The 26,839-nt window shown below is 42.8% G+C and overlaps 1 protein-coding gene across 4 annotated transcripts in view; it reads left to right on the top strand.

Annotated features, from left to right (window-relative positions):
• The window catches only part of CNTN5 (contactin 5), an 863,350-nt gene extending 836,733 nt beyond the window's left edge, over positions 1-26,617 (top strand). For all 4 annotated transcript variants that reach the window (XM_056114781.1, XM_056114779.1, XM_056114782.1 and 1 more), the window contains 4 exons: positions 15,151-15,337; positions 15,773-15,885; positions 19,813-19,981; positions 25,006-26,617. In XM_056114781.1, the coding sequence (XP_055970756.1) occupies positions 15,151-15,337; positions 15,773-15,885; positions 19,813-19,981; positions 25,006-25,109 (573 nt within the window). In that variant the 3' untranslated portion in view covers positions 25,110-26,617. The remainder of the gene's footprint in view (positions 1-15,150; positions 15,338-15,772; positions 15,886-19,812; positions 19,982-25,005) is intronic.
• Positions 26,618-26,839: the final 222 nt, after the last annotated feature.

Here is a 26,839-nt window from a genome sequence, read left to right on the forward strand (position 1 = left end):
AGAGATGGTTTGGTGACACTTCAACAGAATTCCAGCCCTTTGAAGTCTGCTCTAACGCTGTGTGTTCATTAGTCGCCTTCTTTCTTGGGACAGCAGTTGTCACAGCACTGTGAAAAGATTTTTCTAAGCGATGAAAGGACACCTTTAGACAGAATTAAGGAGCTGCAGGTTAATGTGTGTTGGCAGTTGAGTCATTGTCCGATTCGAGTTTTTGTGTATTTCTCTCCAATTACTTAATGTACAAAACAAATTTTCTGTTTCATTATCTTGACAAACTTACCTCATCTACCAATTTCCCAGAATCTGCTCCGAACTCACTGATCTTTACCTTTTCGTTCAGACGGCCCTGACATTTTGCAATTTTTGAACACAGATGTGTCAGCTTATAATACTGACATTTTCTAACAATTCAGTGACATCAGCAAGAGTTTTGTCTCCAGGTGGGCTTGGGGATTACAGACAGTCTGAACTTCAATACTTTACAGACACTAGATCCCTGCTGGATCCTGTTTTGGGCCAGTCAGGGAGATGAGTGAGAGGACTATTTTCTAAAAGTGAAAACAATCATTCAAATCCACTTTAATAAAATTCCTTTTCCTCTTTTTCAACTCCCACTTAGAAGAAATTGTTTTTCTTTCCAAGCAGTGATTAAGTATTAAACTTGTATACCTTTGTAAACTTTAAGTATTAAACTTGTATACCTTTGTAAACTTTATATATACAAGTTTATACAAGTATAAAGTTATACTCCACCTATAGAGTTATTAAACTTGTATATATAAAGTTTATTTGTTTTATTCAACTTTTCAAATAATGCTTGAGAAGTATCAGGCAGGTGGCTGGCTCTAGTTAAATGATGATTACTTTTACTTTGGTGCATTCCTCAGTTTTTCTTAGTGTCCAGGAAAGGCCATTCGCTGGATGATGTCATGGTTCTCGCTGTACACATGGTCCTTGTTGGCTCATTTAGAGGAACACACGTGTCTCTTCCCATGTTCTTGCTGACTTGAGCAGGGACCTCTCTGCCTTATTCTTTGCCTCCCCAGCCATGTTCACTTCTGGTGAATCCCAGAGCTGATAGGGTGCTTGACAGCTACGATCCATACTTGTTGAATGACTCCATACCTGTACTTCACTCTTAGCTCCCTTTGACACCCCTGCTCAGCTCCCCGAAGCCCTTTCTGCTGAGAGTGTGGGCTGCTCTCCATGTCAGCTTCCCTGGGAGAAGCTTCTCTGCAGTCTGCAATCAGAGATCAGAGTGCCAGTGACACATCATCTTGGCCGCCCACAGGTTCAAGGCGCCAGAGGAAGCAACTTTATGACCTTGAGCCCCTGCATATGTATCAGGACAAGGCTAGCCCCTTCTGATACCCAGGGCCTAAGTTTGTGCCCTCCCTCCCTTTCCTTCGTGCTCCCTGCCAGAACTGATGTCCTAAATCCCATCATCCACAGAACCCCCCTCGTGCTGGCAGTGCCCTGCAAGTCCTGCAGAGATCCGCCCAGGCTTGGATCTGTGCACAACTCTCCCCTTCCTGTGTCTAAGGCCTTCATCTTGCCCCCCGCCAGTCCCCTCCTGCAGGCCCACACACAACCTGATGCTGGCGTGAGGTTCTAGGGTGGGCACAATGAGCACAAGCAAGTCCCTGACCTGCAGTGCTCGTGCCGTAGAACTGAAGGCAAACGACCAGCTGGTGGTTGAGCTGGATGTGCAGGAAATGAGGCTGGACAAGAAAGTGGAGCGCAAACCTATGTCTGATAGAGGTCTGAGAAGTAGCTCTTTGCGTGGCAATGAGTGGAAACATCACAAGTGAAAGCGGCAGACTCAAAGGCCAGAAAGTGAGAGCCCGATTTCAAAGCACAGAAAGAGAGCAATTTGGCAAGACAGCGGCGAATAACAGAGGGCTGGAGAGGATGATGGAAAGGCTCCGGGATCGAGTTCTGTGGAGGCTTTGAACCATGAAAGGGAGTTTGGATTCTGTCCTAAGGAGTGAGAATCCAATTGAGGGTCTTGAGCAGGCTCTGTGGTGGTCTGGGGCCTACTGATATGTTAGTCTCTCAGAGGAGAGGACGAGAACACACTAGAGAGGGAAGTGCTGGGTGGTGACTGCCGGCTGCTATGCCAGGACCCCAGCTGTCGAGCAGGTGAGAAGCTGGCCTGGCCAGAGTGCTGCCCTGCACAGACACATAACTGGACCGTTTGATCATGAATCAGAGGAAACTGTGAAAAGAGGCCATTGATCATTTCAGAGCTCCACAATCCCTGACATCCATGTAGTTGAGAAATTCAGAGAAAAGAATTTTTGTTAGGGAAGGATGAAAAAAAGATCTTCAGGGTTTTGGCTTAGGTGGACTAAGACACTTAAGTCTTTATATGACCAGAAGGATAGGCCTTGTGTGAGAAAGGCTTGGGACCGAACATTGACCCAGGGACTCAGGACGAGATGTCTGGTCACCAGGCTGTGCCCGTTGCAGCGCACAGAAGGTAGAGGACGTGGGCCAGGAGATGAGGGAGAAGTTCAAGAGATTCGGAGCCAAGAGATGATGGTCAGGAGGAACGTTCTGCTGCACCAGAGCCACTGTGCAACGTGGTCCCGAGATGACCAAAGGACAATTCAGAGGCCAGAAGTTGATGGGAGATGGTGGAGAACTGGTGGGCAGGATCTGGCTGTGGACCAACATCAAGATCACCTCAGAGATGAGCTTCAGTGTTGGGCAAGCTATTTGGCTAAGTCTAGTTTGTTCAAAATGACAGCTAATCACAAATGTGGGGAAAAGGGAATAGCCTTAATTCTAGAAAGCCAGTAAGAATGAATACAGTTTTGGAACAATCGTCACAATAACCACATTTTTTTTCATTAAGACAAATCTGTACAAATATGACAACTGTTATGACACAGAAAAACAGGTCAGGCTCTGTCAAACCCATAACATTTATACTGTCTCATAGAGCATAATAAAAAAAAAAGGGGGGGGGGTTTCTGTTTTGTTTTGTTTTGTTTAATGAGGGATCTTGTTACCGGAAAAAAAGCCCGAACATTATCTTGTTATTGATAAATTAAATATATTGCTTTTTTACAACCAAAAAAAGTAAATAATTAAAACATTATATAAGTTAATGGTGAAATATGGTGGCATATATATTTTAATTTATAGTCTCTCCTAACTGGATACTTTCATGTGAACTTAAAATCCACTTAAAGAAATGAATTTGCTACATCTCTCCCACCATTTGCTCTTCCTCCCTTTAAAGAGACTTCTGCCTCTGACCTTGCCTACATGCAAGTTATGATCTTGTCTACTGGTCTTTAGTTTCCTTTCCCTCCTTAGTAAGTAATCTTAATACTAAATATTACAAATAAAAAGTAGTTTTCAGGGAAAACTGGACAGAGAACAGACTGGAACACTGAAAATAAGAGTTTTGGTTGAATACCATTTAAGATACCTATTAAAAAGCCGGGCTGGAGCGATAGCACAGCGGGTAAGGCATTCGCCTTACAAGCGGCCAACATGGCCAACCCGAGTTCAATTCCTCTGCCCCTCTCAGAGAGCCCGGCAAGCTACCGAGAGTATTCGATATGCCAGACACAGTAACAACAAAGTCTCCAATGGAGACGTTACTGGGCCCGCTCGAGCAAATCGACGATCAACGGGAGGGCCTTTACCTTTACCTTTTATTAAAAAGCTAAGAGGATAAGTCAGGTGACAAATAGAATATGGGGGGGGGGGGCTGGAGCGATAGTACAGCAGGTAGGGCATTTGCCTTGCACATGGCCAACCTGGGTTCGATTCTCAGCATCCCATATGGTCCCCTGAACACTGCCAGGAGTAATTCCTGAGTGCAGAGTCAGGAGCCAGGAGTAACCCCTGTGTATCGCCAGGTGTGACCCCGCATAAAAAAGCAAAAAAGAAAAATAATATGAGTTTAGAATCCAATTAGAGATCAGAACCAAAGATATAATGTGGTAAGTCATGAAGGTGATACTGAAATGAGACACATATGGACAGAATTTCTGCATGAAGAGATAGGATATAGCTTGATGGTGGAATGCTTTTCACATGTGCAAGGCCCTGGACTCAGTGTTCAGCAACAGGGAGAGAGAGAGAGAGAGAGAGAGAGAGAGAGAGAGAGAGAGAGAGAGAGAGAGGAAAGAGCAGAATAGAAGTGGGTAGGAGAGCTCAGAATTGTCCTGGTGCACTAAGCATTGAGAAGTTTAGCTTGAAGAGGAGAAATCAGTGAGCAGACTGACAAGACTTCACCTATTTAATGAAAAACCAAGGATAAGATGAACCACTGAAAGGAACTAGTCCAAAAAAATAAATAATAAGGAATGGCCCACTACTGTGTTTAAAATTGTTAAGAGACCAAATGATAACAAAGCAGTAAAGCACTTATTGTGTTTTAGGGTTACTTTCAATCTTCAGAAAACTCTCATAATCAAATAAGTAACCAATATATTTTTTGCTGCAAATATAGTTAATTTTAAGTTATAGACATCTAAGGGGCTAGAGTGATAGTTCAGTGGGTAGGACACTTGCTTGATACAGACAACCAACATCCCATATGGTGCTTGAGTTCTGTCAGGAGAGATCCCCATATTCAGAGCCAGGAGTAAGACCCAAGTACTGCCCAGTGTAGCCCAAAAGAAAAAAGAAAAAGAAAAAAATTGTAGACACTTAATACTCCCTAAGAATATTGCTGCTACTGAATTAGTGACAACAACTTGGGAAGAGAGAACTTCAGTTTAGAGCTCTGCCCCATAATTTGTATAGAATTATCTAAATTCTTGCTGGAGTACCAGGATGTTTTATATACTTGAGAATTACACTTTTTCTATATGGCATCAGAAGGTTAAAAATCAGACTCAACATCAGAATGTCTTTTCACCCAAGATTATTCTCCCTGAGTTTAATTAACCACCGCAAAAAGTTATTTTAGCCTCAGATAGGAGCAGTTCAAAGAACTCAAGATGAGACTTTCACACAGGAAATTTCCCTTGATATACCAGCAATAATAGGAAAGTTAAGTGAGAAATCAGAAATCATTTCTGAAGTCAAGCACAGATTTCTCTCCTTCTAGAATACAGTTCATGCACATTCATAGTCACCTGCCATTTCAATATTACTGAATTCTAACTCTAGGATACCTAATGTGATTCTAATGACAGAACCTCAGTGCATTCTCCCGAACAGTTCATCCAACTTGAGCCTACTTGTGATTCTCTTGTCTCTGCAGTCATGTCATTTGCTCCCATACTAATCTGGTGACTGCCCTTGGGCCACTGTTTGGAGTGAAGGAATGGAGGGTGTCAGGCTGGTGCAACACTAATGCTCCAGCGTCCTCACCAAAGTCCCTCTCAGTTCCATGACTGCTCCTCAGTTGACTTGCTCACAACTGTGACATAGATTGAGAGTCACACTCAGACCTTGTGTGATTTTCTGGCAGTTATCTGAATCTCGCTGATTCTTGTTTCATTTCTTTACTCCTCTGTAGTCTACTGAATATCTGCTCTGTGATAAGATAGCCACTGCCTTGTGAAGTCCACAGCGGAACTTAGAAGGCAACTTCTCTTTCTCACATTTTGACTGGTGCATCTGCTTTCAGTTTGTCCTGAATTTTGCCATTGCCCCCCCCCCACCCCGCAGGGCTCCTTCACTTGGTGACCTGACATGGAAGGTCTTTTGCCTGAAGAAGCCCACACTGCTTGGCAGCAAGCAGGGTCACATGAGGCTCTCCCTGATGCCACTAATCCATAACCTACTTGCATTTGGTGTTTCTTTCATCATCATCTCTCAGTAATCCCTGTTGATTTAAGAAGTAATGAACCAGCCATTTCAATTCAGACCATTGTGTTCATTGGCATATGACTCAGTGCTTTCAAATGCATTAACAGTTACTTCAGATGAAATAGCCTGAGTTTTGTTACTGACTTGACAAGCTGCTCTAACTCACAGATTGCACGTGAGATTGAGATGTTACAGATATGCCTAAGGCAACGTCAGGAAGGTCCTGGCCCACAGCCCACCAAAAGGCTGTTTGAACTGTATGTCCCTGTATCCAGAGACCCCATGGTGTGTTGGCATGCTCTTCCATTGAAGACACCTTAATGAAAATGCCCAGGCCACTACCCATACTGTTGCCCTCCCTGGTCTGAGATTCTGTACACCGTATAGAGTAAAGACACTACAGATGCTATTTATATCTGTACATACATATGCATATTTCTATGTAACTTAAATTTAAGTATATACATCAGTTGCTGGGCTGGAGCGATAGCACAGCGGGTAGGGCGTTCGCCTTACACGCGGCCAACACGGCCGACCCGAGTTCGATTCCTCCGCTCCTCTCGGAGAGCCCAGCAAGCTGCCGAGAGTATTCGATATGCCAGACACAGTAACAACAAAGTCTCCAATGGAGACGTTACTGGGCCCACTCGAGCAAATCGACGATCAACGGGAGGGCCTTTACCTTTACCTTTACCTTTACATCAGTTGCTAAAAATGTTCATTTTCTAAAGTTAATCAGTTATTCAATAAAATAAAAAGATTTCTTCACTGACATAATTTTTTTAAAGATTGTGTTCATCTAACTGTGGAGTAAGTTCACCTCAAGGGCCGGATTTATAGTATGTCTGTTTATCATAGCCTTTCTGTATGAGTGCTCTGAATGTATTTTTATCTTCTTAAGCAGGAATTATCCATACAACAAGCAATAGCTTGTATCTGTGCCAGTTTCATTGTTAGCTGTTTAGTGGTGGCGTTAAGAAGAACAAAAGGCAGAAGAAAGTTGCACCCAGCTCTCAGCCTCCATGCAGAGGCCCCCACTGGTGTTTTTCCATGGATTGAGAGAGAGAGAGAGAGAGAGAGAGAGAGAGAGAGAGAGATGTGCTTTCTCAGACCCTCCAGAGGGTGTGTAACTCGGTTTATTTTAGACATGTCACTAAAGCTATTTCCATGTATTGATTGCAGTGAAAAGACACCGATTGTGTTGTGCTGTGTAAAATAAGCAGTGGTCAGGATTTCTTGAGGGGAGAAGGGCGGGACTCTGTGTTGTGGCTGTGTATTTTATGATCTGACACTGATCGTCAGAGCAAGAGACACAAACAAATGGGCCTCCCTATTGCCTGGCAATAACTCATCACAGGCAGATTGCATTTAATTTGTGGGGGTAGGGGTGGTGTGTATGAAAAATGGAATTTCAAATATAAATTAAAGGAGGAGGAGAAGCTGAAATGAAGCCAGTCAGCAAAAGGCTAAAAACAAAGACTTATTTTTCCATGTGGTTTTGAGGTAGCAGCTGTTTTACAGATTCTCTTTGGCTTTTTATTATGACTGTATAAAAATAAGAATATAAAAAGACCTAAACAATAAGAAGAAAATAAGATGCCGGTTCTGCCTCCTTTCCTGGAATCCCGTGGACTCTGATTTAAATCAAATAGCTTTCATATCCTCTCATTAGATTTCTTCTGGGTTATTTTCATAGACTAGGAAGCCAACAAATGTTTTTATGTTTCTCAAAACTCAGAAGATCAAAGAGAAATTGAAGAATTTCAGTTGCTTACCTTGTTCCTTCTTCTGCCCAGAAAGGCAGCTGTGGAGGGTTGGAGGGTTCCTTCAGAGAACAATTAATTACCCAGTTTATTGTATTTCTTTTTTCAATTGCTTGTAGATGTATATGCTTCAAGAGGAAAACCTAATTTAAAAAGTCTAATTCAAAACACTTTAAATTTTTTTCTACTGTATTTTGGATAAAGCAGTTTATTTTCAGGAACATTAAACTGGTTTCCTGAAGATAATGTTTTATCCACAAATAAAGTAAAAAAATTAATATCTTTACTCATATTCAAAAGAATTTCTTATTTGCATTGATTCAAATGGAATTTACTACAGCAGCTCTAGAAAGAACTCTCATTCATAAACCCAACCATACAGAGTCACCATCGGTCCGCAGACTGTTGTATAATGCATGTTTGTACACAACAGGGCATGCATGCAGAATACAAACTCACAGATGTAGGCATCAACCTCTTTCAGTTGTTTGCCATTTTTATTGAGGCACGTTATTTACAAAACTTTTAAGGATAGAGTTTCATGCATATACTGACCAACCCAGTACCAGACTGTCGACTTCCTCCATCATTATCTCAGGGTCCTGTCCCAGCACCCCCGTCTCCCATCCCTCCCCATTCCCAGACAAGCTTAGTTCTGTAGACCAATTCTTAGGTTCTGCTGACTTTGGCCATTGGTTATCCCCTTCCTGTGTTCCTTTGTGTCCCACATGCAGATCATTCTGTATCTGTCCTTTATCCTCTGGCTGCCTTCACTCAGCACCTTCTAGTTTTAACCACATAGTGATAAATTGCATGATTTCATATTTTCCGACAGCTGAGCAGTGTTCTATTGTGTTTATAAACCATGGCTTCTTTATCCACTCATCTGTTTTCAGGCACTTGGGTTGTTTCCAGATCTTGGCTATTGAGATTAGTGTGGCAGTGGACATAGGCACACAGTGGACTTTTCGAGCTTTTTCTTTCATCTAATTAGTATGTATTAAGGCACTGGCATGTTTGCAATCCACCTTACAATACATATATAGAACAAAAGCTATCATAAAATACTCCCAGAATTTTCTCTGTTCAATAGTCTCTGTTTTAGAACCTTCGAGCAAAAAAGACCAAGGAGGCAGGAATCTTTGCAGGAGACCTGCACAGTGCTGCATCTATGGAGAACAAATCCAATTATACTTTACCCAATCTTCTTTAGAGAGTAGTGACAGCTTCTCAGAAAAATAAATACAAATTTATTCAGTAAATTATATCCATTATGATGTTCCTGCTGCATTTTAAACTTCCTCACCTCATATCAGCTAATCACTGTTGAACTGCCTCATAAATATTCAAAAGTTTAACTAGGCATTGTTTATTTATCTTATTTGATTCATTAAATTGCATCCTTTATAGTAAAATTACCTCTGGGCACAAAGCAACTAATATGCATTCACTCTAATAACTCTGACTGCCAACGTATCTCCGAGTATTGGGTGGGAATATGAGTTTAATGCCTACACCTGGTGGCTCAGCTCAGGAGATTAGGGAGCTGGCGAGCAGCTAAATTGAGGTGAGCGAAGACTCCTTACAGAAACAAATCCATCTTCCCTGGGAAACGTCCTTTCTCCTTTCCAGACAGAGGATTTAGAAGCTTTCAGTTAAAGGACATGACGGCACGGGGGCATTTCCAAAGAGAAGAGGAACATCAAAGTTGATCTAAGCATTGCTAGAGAAAAGAATGTAGCATTTCAATATTTATCTCCAGGTAAGAAATTCTGAGAGAGAGAGAGAGGATGCAGTGGAGAGCCTGTCCTCATGCCCCGGGTTCACATTAGTTATAACTCTTGAATTCCAGATTGGCAGTGAATTGAATGGAAGCACATAAAACCATTCTGGGAGATTTCCTCATTTCCCTTTCAGTAATCATGATGCCAGGAGAAATGACAATCCTGCCATCACAGTCAGGGTCTGAAGCAATGCGGGGAGTAGCCCTTACTGATTTGCCTTTCAATTCTGTGCAGTGACCCAGACTCAAAATTCCATTTTCTAGGTTCAAGCAAGCAATGAAATCGCCTCAGGCTTCTTCTTCATCTTCATCGTCACTGTAACTAACTGTAGTCAGGCACAGGAAGCTGAGTCTCCCAGCCCAGGCCTGGGGACATTTCTGGGTGCTGGCTGGAGAGTGAGAACAAGCTTGAATTCATCTGTTAGGTCCCCACGGCTGGGAGAGACAGTCTCCCAGGCCTTCCATGCAGGCAAACCTTCATTTCTTTATAGAAGACAGAAAAAGATCCTACCCTGTCTATGTCTGGTGAAACCAAATCATACTACCTCAAGAAGGAGGCAAATTATACAAGAAAAGTCTTGGGGAAAATAAAGAAACAAAGAATATGGCACCATATGAATTCCTTTCCCTGTAAAAGAATCTGTTGACAAATAAAGCTTTTCAACATAAGGGTTCTAGATCTGAATAAGGAAAAATGGGGAGAAATGTCTCTTAAATTTAAAGAGCAATCCAAAATATGAAGAAAATGTAATGAAATCAAAACCAAAGTAACTAAAATAAAATATTCATTAGAAGCAATAAAATGTAAATTCGATACTGCTAAATATTTAAACCAGTTCTTCAGAGTACAAACTTGGAAAGTAATCCCAGAATGCAAAGTCAATGAATAAGAAAATTTTACTTTCAGGTGTGAGCAAAGATGACAAACTTGAAGGAGAGAAGAGTCAGTTTAGAAGCAATAGATATCTGTCAAGACAAAACACATGGATCAAATGCTTTAGGACTATAAAGAAAAATCCAAAGAATACCCAAAAACACAGGACCCCAAGAATACCCCTATCTGTAAAATAAATGAACCACACAGAGCCCCAGAAAATCCTGAAATCTCACCTACTGCCTCTTGACCAGCCTCATAACTCATCTATCACCAAAGCTTGTTTCAATTTTATCTTCCAGATATTTCTTACTCCATGCACAGAGCTCTTAAAGCTCGTCCTGACCCTGCCTGGACACAGCTCATCACTGCCTCCCGAAGCCCACTGTGTCCACTCTCACCCCTGCCCTCATCAGCCCTTCCCAGACTCCCAGAGCCATCTCTGTGCCCCCACAAAAAGGATAAATGAGGACCGTGATGATTATGACACATGATCGTGACATATGCGGACCCCTGGGGCAACAGGAAAGAGAGTGAGCAGAGGAGGGACACTTACTAAGCTCACCACATCAGGGCCCCTAAACCCTGCCAGGAGTGAGCCCTGGAAAGTGCTGGGTGTTTTCCAAAAATTAAATAAAATCTTGTGTAGTACTTTACATCAAAAGTCTGACATTTTTTTTGTAGATTTGGACTCCATAATTTTCTTTCTGGAAAATTAATTTGTGAAGCACACATATATAAATGGAGATATCTTTGGCAACTTCTTAAATCAAAGACCAAACATTAGAAGCTACCCAAGTGTTTGTTCCACAGTAGAACAATGAATATTTGGTATACAGGCATAAGACACAATGGAGTACTATGCAGCTATTAGAAAAGATGAAGTCATGAAATTTGCGTACAAGTGGTTCTACATGGAAAGTATCATGCTAAGTGAAATGAGTCACAAAGAGAGGGACAGACGTAGAAAGATTGCACTCATCTGAGGAATATAAAGTAAGAGAATGGGAGACGAACACCCAAGAATAGTTGAGATAAGTACCAGGAGGTTTGCTCCATGACTTGGAAGCCGGCAGCACATGCTGGGGGAAAAGGCAGCTCAGATAGAGAAGGGAATACCAAGTAAAGGGTGTTTGGAGGGCCTGCTCAGGATGGGAGATATGTGCTGAAAGTAGACTATAGACTGAACACGATGGGCACTCAGTACCTCTATTGCAAACCACAACACCCTAAAGGAAAGAGAGAACAAAAGGGAATGCCCTGCCACAGAGACAGGGCAGGGAGAGGGAGAGAGTTACTGGGATCATTGGTGGTGGAAAATGGGCACTGGTGGAGGGATGGGTACTCGACCATTGTATAACTGAAACCCAAGGACAAAAGTTTGTAAATCTACAACTGTACCTCATGGTGTGTCACTAATAAAAATTAAAAAGAAAACCTCCAAATAAAAACTGTAATTTGAAAAAAAGGAGTCTGAAAAATTGTATATGTAACTATAATGTTAGTGAATAAAAATAAGGCAAATTTGTTGGTACACAATGGCATTTTTTAATATATAATACAATTCATGGCTGGGTTCTGGAGGTTTTTGGCTGCCGGGGTTCTGCTTGGGGCAGGGAGGGAGACTCAACCCCCCTCTCCCTTGGAGGGACCCTGGTGAAGACAGCCTGGTGCGGGGGCAGGAGATTCTGGCCACTCTCTACACACTTGGACAAGCCTCTCGCATGAAGGAACCAGCAGAGGAACCCAGGCATGTGGGACCCGTGGCTGAGATCTCCAAGCCTGCTTGGATCGGGGCTGGGCCTCCTTCACCCAGACGCCCCAGTTTTCCAGTAGCTTGGCAGCCACACCCACAAACTGCTTGCGTGCCATGTAATCTCATCAATGGTGGAGATCCAGAGATTATAAAACAACAAAAGCCTTCATCCCTCTTGTCCCTCTCAGAGAGCCCAGCAAGCTACCAAGAGTATCCCGCCCACACGACGGAGCCTGGCAAGCTACCCGTGGCATATTCAACATGCCAAAACAGTAGCTATAATGGGTCTCATTCCCCTGATCCTGAAAGAGCCCCCAATGCGCCATTGGGCTACACTATCAAGCGACAGGGATGAATGGAGAAGTTAGTGGTGCCCACTCGAGCAAATTGATGAACAACGGGATGGCAAGTGGTACAAGTGAAATGAATACAATTCATGAAAGGATACACATACATAAAAACAATTGCCTAGTGGTGATAAATCTCATCTGCACGCCCAGATTTAGATGTGTATATCTCTTGTAGAGTTTTTCATTTGTTAAAAGGTTTCAAGTAATCATGCTTGGAGAACTCATGTTTTTAGGTCAGTGAAATCTATCCAAGGAAAGTAATAAAGAGTAGAATTTAAACTCTAGAGGGTGTGTATGAGTTATGAAAATTATGTGCCTCAGTTCTAATTTAAGAATCACTAAAGGAATGCTATGTTGACTTTATATTTTCTCCTTTACTGTTATCTCCTCTCCCTTTATTGATAAAAAAGCAGAGTATGTTCATGACAGCGCTATCACTATCAATGATAGCCAAAACACAGATAGCAGAGTTGGCTGGAGGGAGAAGAGCAGATACCGCTGCCTCCTGTTCGGCAGCTGAAGAGACACAGCAGAGGCTAGGAGGTGGCTGTGCCAGTAACACCTTGGACTGTAAATACAAAACTGAGTTTATCATGAGGGACAAGGGTAGGGGGCAGGGGTGATGTCTAAAATGATACCAGGATAGTAGTGGGGAGGAGTCTTGACACTTGGGGGCAATGGAGGGGCAGTAATCTTGCTTATAAACCCTACATATAAACATAAATGCTATCATAGCCTTGTTATCTGAACTACAGGTTATTTTTTTTGAAATGTTAGAAGCCCCTCCCCCACCCCCTTAATCAGATAGACTTCTCAAAATCAATCACTCGGCTGTTCATCAATTCAAATCTGGAAAGAGACAAGAATGAAAAAAAAATAGCGACATGATTAGCATTTTAGCATATTTAATATATACAAATTAGAGATTTTTCTAGATGTTCAGGGTTTCGTTTCAAAGAACGAAATTACTCCCATGATATTTTCTTTTAGGTAGAAAAGGGTTCCCAAACGTAGTGACTAAATTACTAGACTATAGGGTCAACTTTCAAGGAAGACTTCTAAAGCCAAACTGTGAGACCAGGCCACAAAGAAAGAGGCAGCTGCCCTCCACGGGCAAAACGCTGCAGCCCAGAAGAGTCGGCAGCATGGACATGGGCAGCTCGGAAAGGCCCAAGACTCAGGCAAGCGCTGGGATCCACCACTGGCGTCCCAGCACATACCCTGGTCCTGGCCACTTCCCGGCGGGCAGGGAGGCCAGCAGGAGACTGACTTCTTGACTGGGTTTGCAGGCCTGAGGGAGGGCTGCAGTCATGGAAATTCAGCCTCTCTCTGGATGTGCTTCTGCCCGCCTAAACCTCCATGGTGCTCCATGCACTCCTTGCCAAGGAACTCTCAGCAGTTGCCCTCTCTGCATCTGCAGTGTCCCTCCGGTGAGACACTGCAGAATGCAGGTGAGTGCAAGTTGGCGTGAGTATTGCACATTCCTCAGTGACTCAGCCTGCATCCAGCCCTGCTCCCTACCCATGGACCCTGAAAGCAGCAAATCCTACAGTGGGTGGTCCGTGCTTGGTACTCAGTACCTCTGGTGCAGCGGAAACATCCTCACTCTCCCCTGAGTAGAGCCCTGTCAGTGCTGAGCCTCCTCCAACGGTCTGTGGCATAGTGATACCCACAGGTTCAGTGTCGAAGATCAGACGGGAGGAAAGAACCAAGGGAGTAACTCCCTCTACCTAGACCATGAAGGGAATGCCAAGGACTTCGCTGTCCAGAGCTGAGGAACATCACTTCCTCCTCCTATCCCCAGTGCAGTTCCCTTGGCTGTTGGCCCTTCGGCTCCAGGAGCCTCTCCCTCCAATCTGAGAAGCTGGGCCCCTTATTTGCCTCATGGTCTCCCCTGCAGCCTAGGCACCTGGCACCCAGACAGGGGAGTATCGGAGAGGCAGGATGTGGCTCCCTGGCCTCTGGGGTTGGCAAGTCACCTCTGTGAGGAGGAACAGGGCACCCAAACCCACTTTGTTCCCCAGGTACAAGAGTAAGGGGAGGCCCCTAAATAGCTACTCTTCATGACTGGCCACCACAGACAGTCAGAAGGAAAACTGTCCATGGGCACTGGCATGTGACTTACTTCTAGGAGCTCAACCAGCTACGCTTCAGGCCCTAGGAAGAGGAAGTGATGAGCCCTCACCAAGGGATTCAGTTGGACCTGAGATCTGAAGCCTATAATTAGAAGAAAACGGTCTCAATGCCCGGATTGTGCTCTGACAGAAAGCTCTTTCTTTCCACCTCCTTCCCTCCTATTCCTTATAAAGCTGCGTCCTGCCTTTCTGTCTCTTACGGTACCCTGAGTGCCCTCTCATCCCTTCTCCCCAGAGTTCCTGCCAGTCAATTTCCCTTTATGTGGCGTGGAGGAGGAAATACTGTTTATGCGTCTTCCTCACTTGATTCACTTAGCGATCCGTGGCAGTGAGTGGTCGGTAAGCAGTTGGGTGAGCTGTGAGAAAACACCCCTTCTTCTGTGTCTTTGAGCCACACTTCCTTAATGTGTAGGTGCATTCTTGGCTCTTTTCCAGCAATTCTCGTGCTCAGGCTTTAAGGTAGCACCTCTGGTTCCTCGGCAGAGTGCTGCTGAGACACTGCACTTCACACAAACACAAATCAGGCCATGTGAGGAAGGCTGTGATTTGGGCCTTCTCAGTAGGACCTGATAATTGGATGAGAGGAATGAGTTCCTGAGGTAGGAGGGGGGAGCTTGAGAAACATCCCTCTCAAAAGAGTTCAGACAAATGGAAGCACGGGGGAAAGCTTCCCAATTAACCTGGCCTATGATCATTCATTGACAGGTCAGTTATCGCAAAGACACGGAAGAAGAAGATGCTACGGAAACCGTCAAAACCAAGGGGAATGAGTCGTCCGTCATCCTGACGGGATTGGAGGGAAACACACTCTATCACCTCACAGTGAGGGCTTATAATGGAGCTGGATATGGGCCACCGAGCAGTGAAGTGAGTGCAGCCACCAAGAAATCCCGTAAGTGGCCTGGGCTTCTCTGTTTGTTTCAAGCGAAAGGGGGGAAAAAAAAACCTTGGAACGTTTCTGAAAGCCACCTGAGGCACATTCTAAGTGGAGTGGAAGGGAGTTTTGATTCACAGACTTGCTTCAGAGCTTCCATCTGAATCCTAAAACCAGCTCTGAGAATTTTGCATTAGCTGTAGAGAAAGGTTATCTTCCTGGGAGACAGGGCTAAGCGATTTTGACGCAAGGAGGAGATAAAAGAAGCCCGTTCAAAAGCTCTGTGGAGTAGCTATTAAAATGACATTCTAGGAGCAAAGGCCTCTCCTTGGCCTCCTCTGGCTGGCTGCGTGCCCAGGGGCCACACATCCTCAGCCCCAGAGAAGCGGGGGGCACAGGTAAAGGGATGCAGCGGGACTCCTGGTCGGTTCACTCGCCCTTTTCCTTCTGCAGCCCCCAGTCAAGCACCCGGCAACCTCAGGTGGGAGCAGCAAGGCTCTGAGCTCTCCCTGGGCTGGGAGCCTGTCCAGCCGCTGGTCAACGAGTCGGAGGTCATGGGCTACAAGGTGAGCTCCTGCTCTAGGCAGATACTGTTGTGCACTCCCCTCACCAACACACACACACACACCCGGCTCTCCACTCTCTTCCGTCTACCCAGGGAAGGGGCCCTGCAGAAAGAGCGCAGGCAGGCTGAGCATGGAGAGGGGGTTCCAGAGGGAGATGAGCTCCAAATACCAGGGCCAGCACCTTGCACAGGCCCTAACCAGGGGGCCAGGCCACCACTCCAGCTTAGACTCAGCATTTCCCAAACGTGCGTCTGTGCCAGCAAGCGATCTGGAGAGAGGAAAACATTTAGACAGTCTACATGTGAAAACCACCTTCTCCCGGATTTATTCTAGGAATGGAGTTGGCCAGATTTCAGATTCTCATGCCATGAGATCAGGTTGAGTGTATTGTCTTAAATTTCATGCCGAATCATTGGTGGAAATCTTATTTTTAGGAACTTATTTTTTAAAATATTTTGGTGGTAATATTTAGACTCAAAAGCATCCTTGTGGTGACGTGTTTTTTGTTGCCCCCCACCCCCAATTATCAGGATGGCAACATGGCACTTAGTATAGAAAGTGCTAAAATTCTCTAAAGCTAAGAACTGAAGAAATTAGACATGGAACATTTTTTAAGGTAATTCCCATGATGGTATTTTAAGATACTGACTTCTCACGGGCTATAATTAGTATCAGTCACAGACACCCTTCTGTTCAAACACACATTCACGAAACTTGAATCGGATCTCTTGGGGCAAAGCAACGAGTTATTTGGGGGGCATTTTCCTTAGTCCTTTTCTGCCCCTTCCCTCAACCTCACTTTTCCCACTGAGGCAAATATGTCCTTCAGTGGTTAGGGGTGGCAGAAAGGCCAGGACTGGTGATATGCCACCTGACAAGCTCTCTAATAAATTATGTCCAGCAGTCTCCCATGCTGGAGAGGCAAAGTAGAGCTCAGGAAGAGAGAGAGATACAGTCATAACCACGAGAGGCACCTCAGATGAGAAGAGAAATACTACATAGGCTGAAGGATGTGAGGTGGGTCTAAAGCTGCCCATGGTCGCAGTTTCAGCCTCTGCCATAGCTCTTCTGAGGTGACTCCCCCTTAGCCCACCTGGGACTGAACTCCAGGACACTCTCTCATCTCTTGAATCCCTATGCATCTCAGTGGATGGATAAGTGTGAATCATGTTCCAGCATGGCCTTCCCATTTGTTGAGGTAAATGAAGAATTCTGATTCCCGAGGCGAATTTCAGTTCACATTGTTGTTATGGAACTTCAAGTTGTTCAGCTTCTCTGAATTCCATTTTTAACCTCAAAAATGTAAAAAAAAAAAAACCCACCAATAATAATAATAGCATAAGTGTCATTTTAATAAGACTTAAATAAGATCATTTGCATAAAATATTTAGCAGTTAGAAGCTGTTCATTTAAAAACAGTCCCTGTTGTCCTCACTGTTATTAGCATCACCTGGGAAGGTGATGTTTTAAAAGTCGAGGGAAAGGAACTGAGCCCTGAGTGCGGCCAGTGTGGGCCCAAGGATAGCGCCACCGCACCCACTGGGTGTCAACCTATGGTTCCCAGCAAACCACAACTGAGCTCTTAAAAGTGCCCCAGCCAGTGTGTTGGCCGTGCATCATCACACACGGGGAAGGGGACAGTGAAAACTAAGAGCACAGGTATTCGGGGTCAGCCGCTTCTTCCTGAATGAAGATGGCATGAGTCCTCCGAAAGCAACTTCCCTGAGGAGGGAACCCTCACACAGTCGATCTTGGTGTCCCTGTGATGCTGAGGTGGGTGCTGACAGAGCTGCCTTCTTTCATTGCTTGGTGTGGTTGGACCCACTTTGTCCCCAAGGAGGAAGACAGTCATCTCCACTTCACTTGGAGGGGAGTCACAGTTCCACTTTAATTGTCTTGCCGAGACTCACCTCTCTGGATAACCACCCCCCTTCACTGTTTTGTGAGTCATAGTCTTGAGGACACTCGAGGCAGCTTCCTTTATGGCTGAAGCCGACTTCAAGACAGCCGCCAATTCGTAACGGGGCAGAGTTCCAAGCCCTCTCTGGCCTCCTCCTGTCAGTAACCATCTGACGTGTCTTGATAACTCCATCGCCTTCTTGCACTTCTCATTCATCTTTTATAAATAGGAAAATTTTAATGAGCCAAAACTCACTAAGGCATGAAGACTAACCATCAATTTCTATCCCTCCTCACTTAGTAAATCCAGTAAACTGATTCATATAGTTCCACATCTCCCGGGATGCATCGGTAAAAACATTTCATCTCAGACTCCTTTTGCTACTATTAACTGATATTTTCCTGACTTTACCTTTTGTTCTTAAATCCCCACTGATCCACAAATTTTTCCTCAACTCCAGATTTTATAACAACATTAGATATGCATTACTGGCTACATTTTTCTTTGTCGTAAGAATTGTAATTTATTGAACCATAATAACAATGTCCTCTAAAATAGTTACTCCCCTGCCAATCCCCAGCAATTTACATACTTTCCCACTGCCATGAATTTGCTTTCTAATTACCTCATGTGTACGACCTGAATTCTAATTCATTATAGTACTATGGTCAAAATGAGAAGAGTAAATTCTGATAGAGTTGTCATTTTTAAATGACAAAAGAACCTACTCTTGTCATCCTTCCAAAAGACAGCCTCCCTGATCCCCAAATCTTGACTGGGAACCTGTTTTAGTATTGTTATCTTACAATAGGCTTCCTATTGTGAAATATGTCACATTTAATTGTGTTATTCCTCTTCTAATAGATTGGAAGAACCAGAAAGGCAAGAAACATTAGGTCTGGTTCCCCAGTGCACAACAATTATTTGTTGATGATGCTTTTATAACTTTGATGCCATTAGATTTGTCCTGTGGCAGCCTTCCCTATAAATACTCCTGTAGATAATGGGCTGGCATGAGGCTTAGTTATGAAGCATATGCCTTACATAAGTAGACCCTAGTTTTCATTCCCAACACCAAGAATGAATTAAATGATTAATTTAATTATCCCCTTATATACATAGCTCCTTTTACCATCTCCCTATCTACTTAATAAACTCATCGTTTAAAAATATTCTGTAGATAACAATTATTGTACATTATACTTCTGTAGAGATGTTAGTTTTCTCCCAAGACTCTTCCCTTTCTCTCTGATTAAATTTAAAGCTGCCAAAGAGAAATAGAGGGCACGCATATTACTGGCATACACGAGGGAGAAAAATCACGAGCAGGCTTGATGAAATATATCAAAAGAGGGTTGCTTAAATCATTTTTCTTATAGGGTAGTTCAGACCCAATGCACATTTGTATAAGGAAAGAATCTTACAAGTTTCTGTCTATCTTTTTGATGGCCCTAAAACAAGGCAACAAATGCAGCATCTTCCCTCTCAGAAGCTCCCTGGGGGCCAGGTGCCCCCTCATTTTACATGCAGTTTCCTGTCCTCCACCAAACATGCACCATTCTGTTTTACCATGCACTGTCCAGCCAAGGGGTGTCTCAGAAAAGCCAGTCACTTGCCCAAATCTGCCTACACAGAAAGGTAGAAGAGATTGTCTTTTATTTCATTTCATTTTGTGTATACACATCGTTTTGAGCCCAGACCTCTGTGACTACACAACCATTTCTCTTTCTTGTCCACAAAACTTCTGGGTTGTAACTGCAACAGTCAGGAAAAGGCACACAAGGAGTGAAAGTGAATTTTAAAATGCATTTAAATATTCTGCCAAAGGGGTGGAGAGATAGTACAGCAGAGAGAGCACTTGTTTTGCACACAGTCCACCCAAGTTTGATCCTGACACCCCAGGGGTTCCCTGATCCCCACCAGAAGTGAGCCCTGAGCTCAGAGCCAGGAGTCCTACCTGAGCACTGCCAGACTTTGGCCCCTCCCCAAAAACAAAACAGTCAAGGTATTTTGTGTTCTTCTTTCAGGTGTTCTATAGGCAAGAAGGCCACAGCAGCAGTCAGGTTATCGAGACACAGAAGCCGCAGGCCATCGTGCCACTCCCTGACCCTGGTGTCTACGTCATCGAGGTCAGAGCATACGGGGAAGGTGGCGATGGAACAGCCAGCTCCCAGATCAGAGTGCCGTCCTCCTCAGGTATGTCTGCACAGCATACACCTCAGCCAGCCACCCACGTCCTAAAGGGTCTTCTCTCGCTCTGGCTGCCATACCGGCCACTGCTCAACCAACCGGTAGTGTCTGCACACAGCTGTGGAATTTCTCCAGCTCTGGAAAGGGTTTGACATTCTCAGTCCCATGCATTTTGCCAGGTGCCAGGGTCCCAGGCTGATTGACTCTCCGCTTATCTGGATGTCCACCTCTCACACCAGTTGAACATGCCCATCTGTCTATCATCGTGATTGCCTTTATTGATAAATAAGGCAATTATTGTGGGGAGTGGAGAGCAGGAAACTTAAAAGGGAATACTTTTTATAACTTCCATTTAAGGGGCCCAAAAGATAATGAAGAGGTAAGGTACTTGATTTACATGTCCAACCCGGATTCCATCCTCAGCACCCCATATGATCCCCCAGAGTCCTGGGAGTTTGAGCACAGCTGGCTGTGGCCAAAAATAAATAAATAAATAAATAAATATGGAAGAATAGAATTTCAATTTGATCCTATTTCAAAATATATTATGTATTTTAATAAACTTCACTGTGCCAAAATGAACATATAGCATTGTGTACCTTTCAGTGTTGATTTGATGCACAAATTTGGTTACAGGGTGTATCCAGAACATTCCCAGCACCTCCGCTGGCCACTGGACTGCATATGCTTGGCTGCAGGGTGCTACCTTAGCATTCATAGCACCATCACTAGCCACCACTGCTGCTTCGTTTTGCGATGGGAACATTTGAAATGAAATCTCTCACCCGTCTGCAGGTGTATGCTGCAGTGTTATCTCAGGCTATATCTCAGATCCCCAGAACCTAGTTGGGTGTCCTTGCTGTGATTAGTAAGATTATCTTCTAGCTTTCACAGATTCCTTACTATATGCCAGGTCTGGTTGTAGAAGCTAATGTTTACATTTATTATTTTTGGAATTTTATTGTTTGCAATGCCAGGGATAAGCCCAAAGCCTCACAAATGAAGAGAAGTGCTCTCCCCGAACAATCTAATTTAATCTTAATAATAATTGTATGCGACAGTGACATTATCCCTCTTATTTAGAGAAAACAATAACTTGAGTGAGATCACGCTGCCACATAGACCAAATGGGAGAATCAGGATTTATCCTTGGAACACTTGTTGCCAAGACCAGAAATCTCCTCCATTAAGGAGAACTGTCCAAAGAGAGATTTTACTAATCACAAAGAAAGTACTCATTCATTGAGGTCATCACAAAAGGAAGCAAAAGAGTTCATTAAATACACACGTCTCATTAAAAATTATCAAGCAATTTTCATTAAAGCTTTATATAAAATCTTAATGTGCAATTAATTAATCTGTAATTAAGAGCATTATTTATTGAGCAGCCATACAGAAATGCCAGCCCACAGGGGCATATCTAGTAAGAGCCTGGGGGGCTCTCTGCATGCTGGGGGGCTCTTTGTGTGGCCCCATTATAGCAGCATATTTATTAACTTCGATTCAATCCAGCAGTGTTGTTGATAAATTATTGTGTTAGCACAAAGTGAGAGAAAAGGCGAACACAGTGGATGAAAAAAATCTAGAATACAGCTTTTAAGGAATGAAAGAACTAATTACACCGTCCCAGTGCATTGTTACTGAACACTACTCATGTTGGAAAATGATACTTGTGTTTTACATGTATTAGTTCATTTTTCTGACAACTGGTATGAATTAGGCATTTTATTATTTTCTGACTCTCCACAATTTCTTTCACATGGATTTAAAAATAACATCTAAATTAAGATCACTCTCAATTATGGAAGTACTTACAAAGATGGTGCTACTATTCATATTTTAATTAACTTAAAATTTCTGTTTCTGGCGGGGGGGTTGGAGAAGAGGATGTCTATTTTCATGTTTTATTTAAAGAACTTTGGCCTCAGTCAGAGTTAGGACAGAAGGTAAACCACCTGCTGTGAGTTAAAGTTGTGGGGTGCAATGCGTGCCTGGCATGACATGTGCCTTCGGTGGTCAAGAACTGTCTCCCCGGCCTCCCCAGCAGAGCAACAAAGAAACTAGGACCACAGACTGATGGTCAAAATGCCCCCTTTAATGCAGAGCTGCTCAGATTCTTGTAGAACATCTGAGGGGGGTTGAGGTACAGGACTGCACAGAGGAGTGATTGATCATTTACAGAGGTAAAGCATTTCGATGAAGACAGTTCTCTTGTGGGGATTAACTCAAGGAGACACTGCCTCCCAGGGACATCTATATTGCTTTTCTCTTTCCCTTTAATTGTACATATTAAACAATTAAGTTTACCTCTTGTTAATACTGGCAGTTATTTGGATAAACACAACAGGAAATATAGGTTCCAAAATGTTTCTCTGGGTTCTGAGGGCAAGACTGCTGGACTTCTACCATAAATCCCAGACTAAGTCCTCAGGCCAGTTCAGCTTGCCCTTCCCCATGGGGGTCCTGTCTCTTAAGTCCTAACAGCTTGCATCAAGACTGTGCTTTTATGCTTATTAAACTGTCCCATTTCGATGCTGGGGTAGCTTTACCATTCACCCCGGGTACATCCAGCAACCAAGCTGGAACCCCTCAGCATACACTTTTGGGATATTAGGAACTACAGCAACCAAATCCTGAATTAAGTAATTATGATAGATGCCCGGGAGCATATATATATTTAAGTCTTTCAACTCCCAAATATTAGGAGCATAGCATTAATGGTCTTTCTGGGTTTAAGGAAAGAACATTGCTCTATAGTACAATATGGAAAGGTTATAGGGGAAATAGAAAAGCTAATAATTCACTACAAATACAAAGTCCAGAGTCACCAGAAATTTTGACTTATAAGTAACCAAGACTGACTTAGGCAATTGTGACAAGGAGAGGTAAAGCACAAAGGAAAGGTAAAAGATAAGCTCAAGGGTGCTTGGAAGAGCTCTGTACGCTTCTCTGGGCAGAGGAAAGGGGACAATTCACTGATGAAGCCTAAAACACTTAGGGTTAACATCCAATAACTTGCCTTTTCTGGCACTACCTGTGGTCCCCTGGGCACTGCCAGCAGCATCAAAGTGTCATTTCTCTGGAGCACTGCTTTTGTTGCCAAAAACAAAAATTAAATAAAACAGTAAAACCCATTTTTTGAGTTTCAATATAATAAAATCTCATACTTCTAGCTACTTCAAACCCATAAAACCCAAGTAACAATCACGTGTTTCATTCTTACCATTTTCCAAAAATAAAACTGAATTACTGCTCAACTGAAATAACCAGTTAATTTTACAAAGACCAGAATTTAGTTCAATGTCATTGTTGTTATTTTATTTTCCTAGATAAAGAAGAATCCTTTTTGCTTCTGAATTGTATGTGAGTTTGAGATAGAGACCATACTTCTGAAAGTAATGATGTCATGAAGTTGATTTAATACTAAAAAAAAATTGGCCGATTTTACAGTTTTTATTTATGAAAGATGCACCTACTATTCCATAGGGACTTTGCCACCATTCTTTCTTTATCTCACTTCAGTCATGTATTTCCCATTTTCACAACTTGAAATATGTGCAACATTCTCCAGTATATTTATTAATTGGTTTTATTAGCACTGCAAACACTTTCAAAGCAGAGATGTGCTGCTGTGCGTGTTTTACAAAATAAATGATTCTTTGGCTCTATTGTGAGCATCTGGAAAATAAATTTAGACTCAATTTTCATGATGAAAATCACATTCACATCCGGAAACCTGTTTCAGCTAATCTAACACAAAGGATAACTTGACTAAAGAATGATTCCAAACATTGGGTGATAGATTTTATTGCTAATCATTCAGGTTTTCACAAAGGCCAATCATTTACAAGAGAGAGACAGGAAAGTGCCTGCTTCCATAATCCTCAGTGACATTCTGCAAGTTTGCACTAAGTTCCGCTTCCCCCAACTGCAGCAGGGAGATGAGTAAGATCATCTCTATGAAGTTAGTTTGATGCATGATGTCAAGTCAGCCTTAAATGTCAATGATGATGGTGCTGCATTCTTCAGAAGGCTTCTCACCTGAACGCTTCCTGAAGTTAGTTAGAAGGGTTGATTTTAGTTTGGGGGTTATGGAGAGTAACCAGAACAACTTCAGATTCATCAGTTCAGACCATTCTTTTCAATCAAGTAACTGTAATGCATTACCTATAAAACGTTTTCCTCTAAAGGAAGAACTTCTTGAACTTCATTTTTAGAGACCAGGAGGGTATCAAGGATGACTCTCCTTTGCCAAGTCTGGCATAAAAATCTTGAATTCAAGTCTGCTCAACTAAATTTATCAAGAAATCATGAGCAAATTAAATATATTTTGAGTTATTATTAATAAATTGAAAATATTGGCAAGAGTAATGAAGTTATAAATTCTTCTTGCTGTACCCATTTGCTAATTATTTTTGTTCCAATCCCTGAGCTATATACTTACTATGGAAATGACTTTATTTTTTATTCCTGAAATCTGAGATTTTTTTCCATCATGCATCAATTGCCATATACCAAATGCTAAGTCTCTGTATGAGACACATTTCTTAGACACATCATCACCTTTTTTTGTGCGTGTGGGGGAGGCGTCCCAAGTAGTGTTAGAGGGTGAGGATGCCTCTAGCAGCAGTATGGATGGTTCAGTGCTGGAACCCGAAGATGGAATCGGCTAGAGCCCAGGGCCACTGGGGCCTCCAGGGCTGGCAGTACTGAAGGGAGCCAGCAGTGAACTCCAGGTATCCTGCAAAAAGCATGTGCCCCAGTCCTTTGAGGCATATTCCAAAACCCATGGGATCACCTTCTAGCTGCTTTATTCCCTCTATGCTTCTACCTTGCATAGAATCTTCGAGAACCCCAGACTGTCTTGTTCTGCCAGTCTGAGGAGCACTCTCATTAGGAGCAGCATCAATGTTGCACTCAATCCTCTTACACTGACAAAAATGTATCTACCTCAAACGAGATTTCTCTCAGTCCCAAGCAAAGCCCATGCTGTGGTCTGCTCCATTAGCTGTTTCTCTCTTTGTTCTCAGGTGGGAAAATCACGAGTGCTCAGTCGGCCCTCCACAGTCTCTCCACATCCTCATCATCAGTGACGCTGCTCTTGGCATTAATGATTCCCTCAACCTCGTGGTGAAAAACGCAGATTCCGTTTGCTTTCCTTTGCTTTAGCTTGATAACAGCAGTGAGTAGAGTGTAGTGTAAGTGGAGACTCGGGCCCCGATAAGCTTTAAACCGTGGGTCTGCACCCTCACGGGCAGCTTGGGGACTATATCATCCAGCAGGTTTCTCTTTGGTCTTTGAAAATGGAGGGGACGGTTCCTTGTCCAACACAAATATGCAGATTGTATGTAATGAACTTTTGTAAGCAAATGTAATTTCTGTCAAATGTATTCTTTACTTTTTTAATATGTTGGAATTTGATTTTCTATCTGATGACGCTGAGTATGTACTACCCATGTGTTACCTGAGTGGTCTATAGCAGAGCTGTCTCGAACACAAATACAGAACTGAGAATGATGTTTGCTTATGACTGAGTCTAGTGTTTTTCATCTTCCCTTCAGCTGATCACTCCAGTTGGCAAACCAGCAAGAGATCATGAAAAGTGCTTCAGTAGTGTGGCCCATTATAGGATAAGTACACAAAAAAATTCTCCAAAAGTATTGTATGATCGCATAGTGAAATAGCAAAGTTGTTCATATGCTATTCTATTTGCACCCTAGAGCAAGTTGTTAGAGTAGGGAATAAGCCATTTACATTAGTGCGAGGTAACTAGAAAGTGAGTCGAAATGAATTTAAGTGCTATTGTTTTTCAGCAAGTACTGTGTTATCTAGAAGGAGCAAATGCAGTAAATGTAGATGTTTATTTTTATTAACAAAAGAGTGTAAACTCACAAAAAAAATTATATGATAGGGAAAAAAACTGGAGAAACTAATTCGCTGTCAAGGGTGCAAACTTGAAAACAAAATAGTATGAGACAAAGCTTTCCCATCACCCCCTACTGCCAGAACAAGAGCTGAACTAGTTCCCAGGTTTTCTTCTAACTGCAAATAATTTTAAGACAATGAAAATTTGTTGTGCAAATAATTATGCATACATATAGTCTATGGATTAAAATGGTTCATGCATAACAAATTTTTATTTTTTAAAATAGTTTCATGCATCACACACCACTTATAAAATCTTCCCAACTGTTAAAGAGGACCAGTTGGAAAAATTGGTTGTTTTTATTCAGCTTGCAGAAATGTGGCCTCAGTATGGGGCTCAGGTAGTCTCTCCAACTATGTGGTGCCTGGGAGCTGATCCACCTTAGCTGTTACATGGTCAACTTAAACCGAAAGCAGTGGTTTCCTGAAAGTGAGATGAAAGGATTTTTTAATGTTATCTTACAGAAGTTCTTGCAAATGTGACAAAGTGCCAGAGCTGACATTACACCAAGAAGATGCCGAAAGGGACAGTTACTGCAAAGTCATATGCCAAAAATGAGTATGGGGAAAACATTTTTAACAGGTGATGTTAATACAAGAACAAAAAGTAGGGGTTTTTTTTCTTTAATAAAATCTAAGCCTTTTGATTCTACTTCTTTAGCAGCAGGAGAAAATGAAGCAATATTGAGCTCAGCCTGCTGGTCTAGATGTTGTTAATTCTTGTAGAAGCAGAGATGAGAGCAGTTTCTGTCCCAAACATCCCCATAGATTGGTCGCAAAGACATTGCCCAACTGTTAATGCTGGTTATTTATTCTCTTTGGAGGAAATATGTCTAAGATGCCCCCTAAACAAATAAGAGTGATTTAAAGGACTATTTTGGTTAACAGATTATTATATTAAATGACTACAAATGGTGAATATCGAAGTCTATGAATAGC

The sequence above is a fragment of the Sorex fumeus genome, unplaced genomic scaffold, assembly GCF_029834395.1.
Source record: "Sorex fumeus unplaced genomic scaffold, SorFum_2.1 ptg000028l, whole genome shotgun sequence".
NCBI classification, from domain to species: domain Eukaryota; kingdom Metazoa; phylum Chordata; class Mammalia; order Eulipotyphla; family Soricidae; genus Sorex; species Sorex fumeus.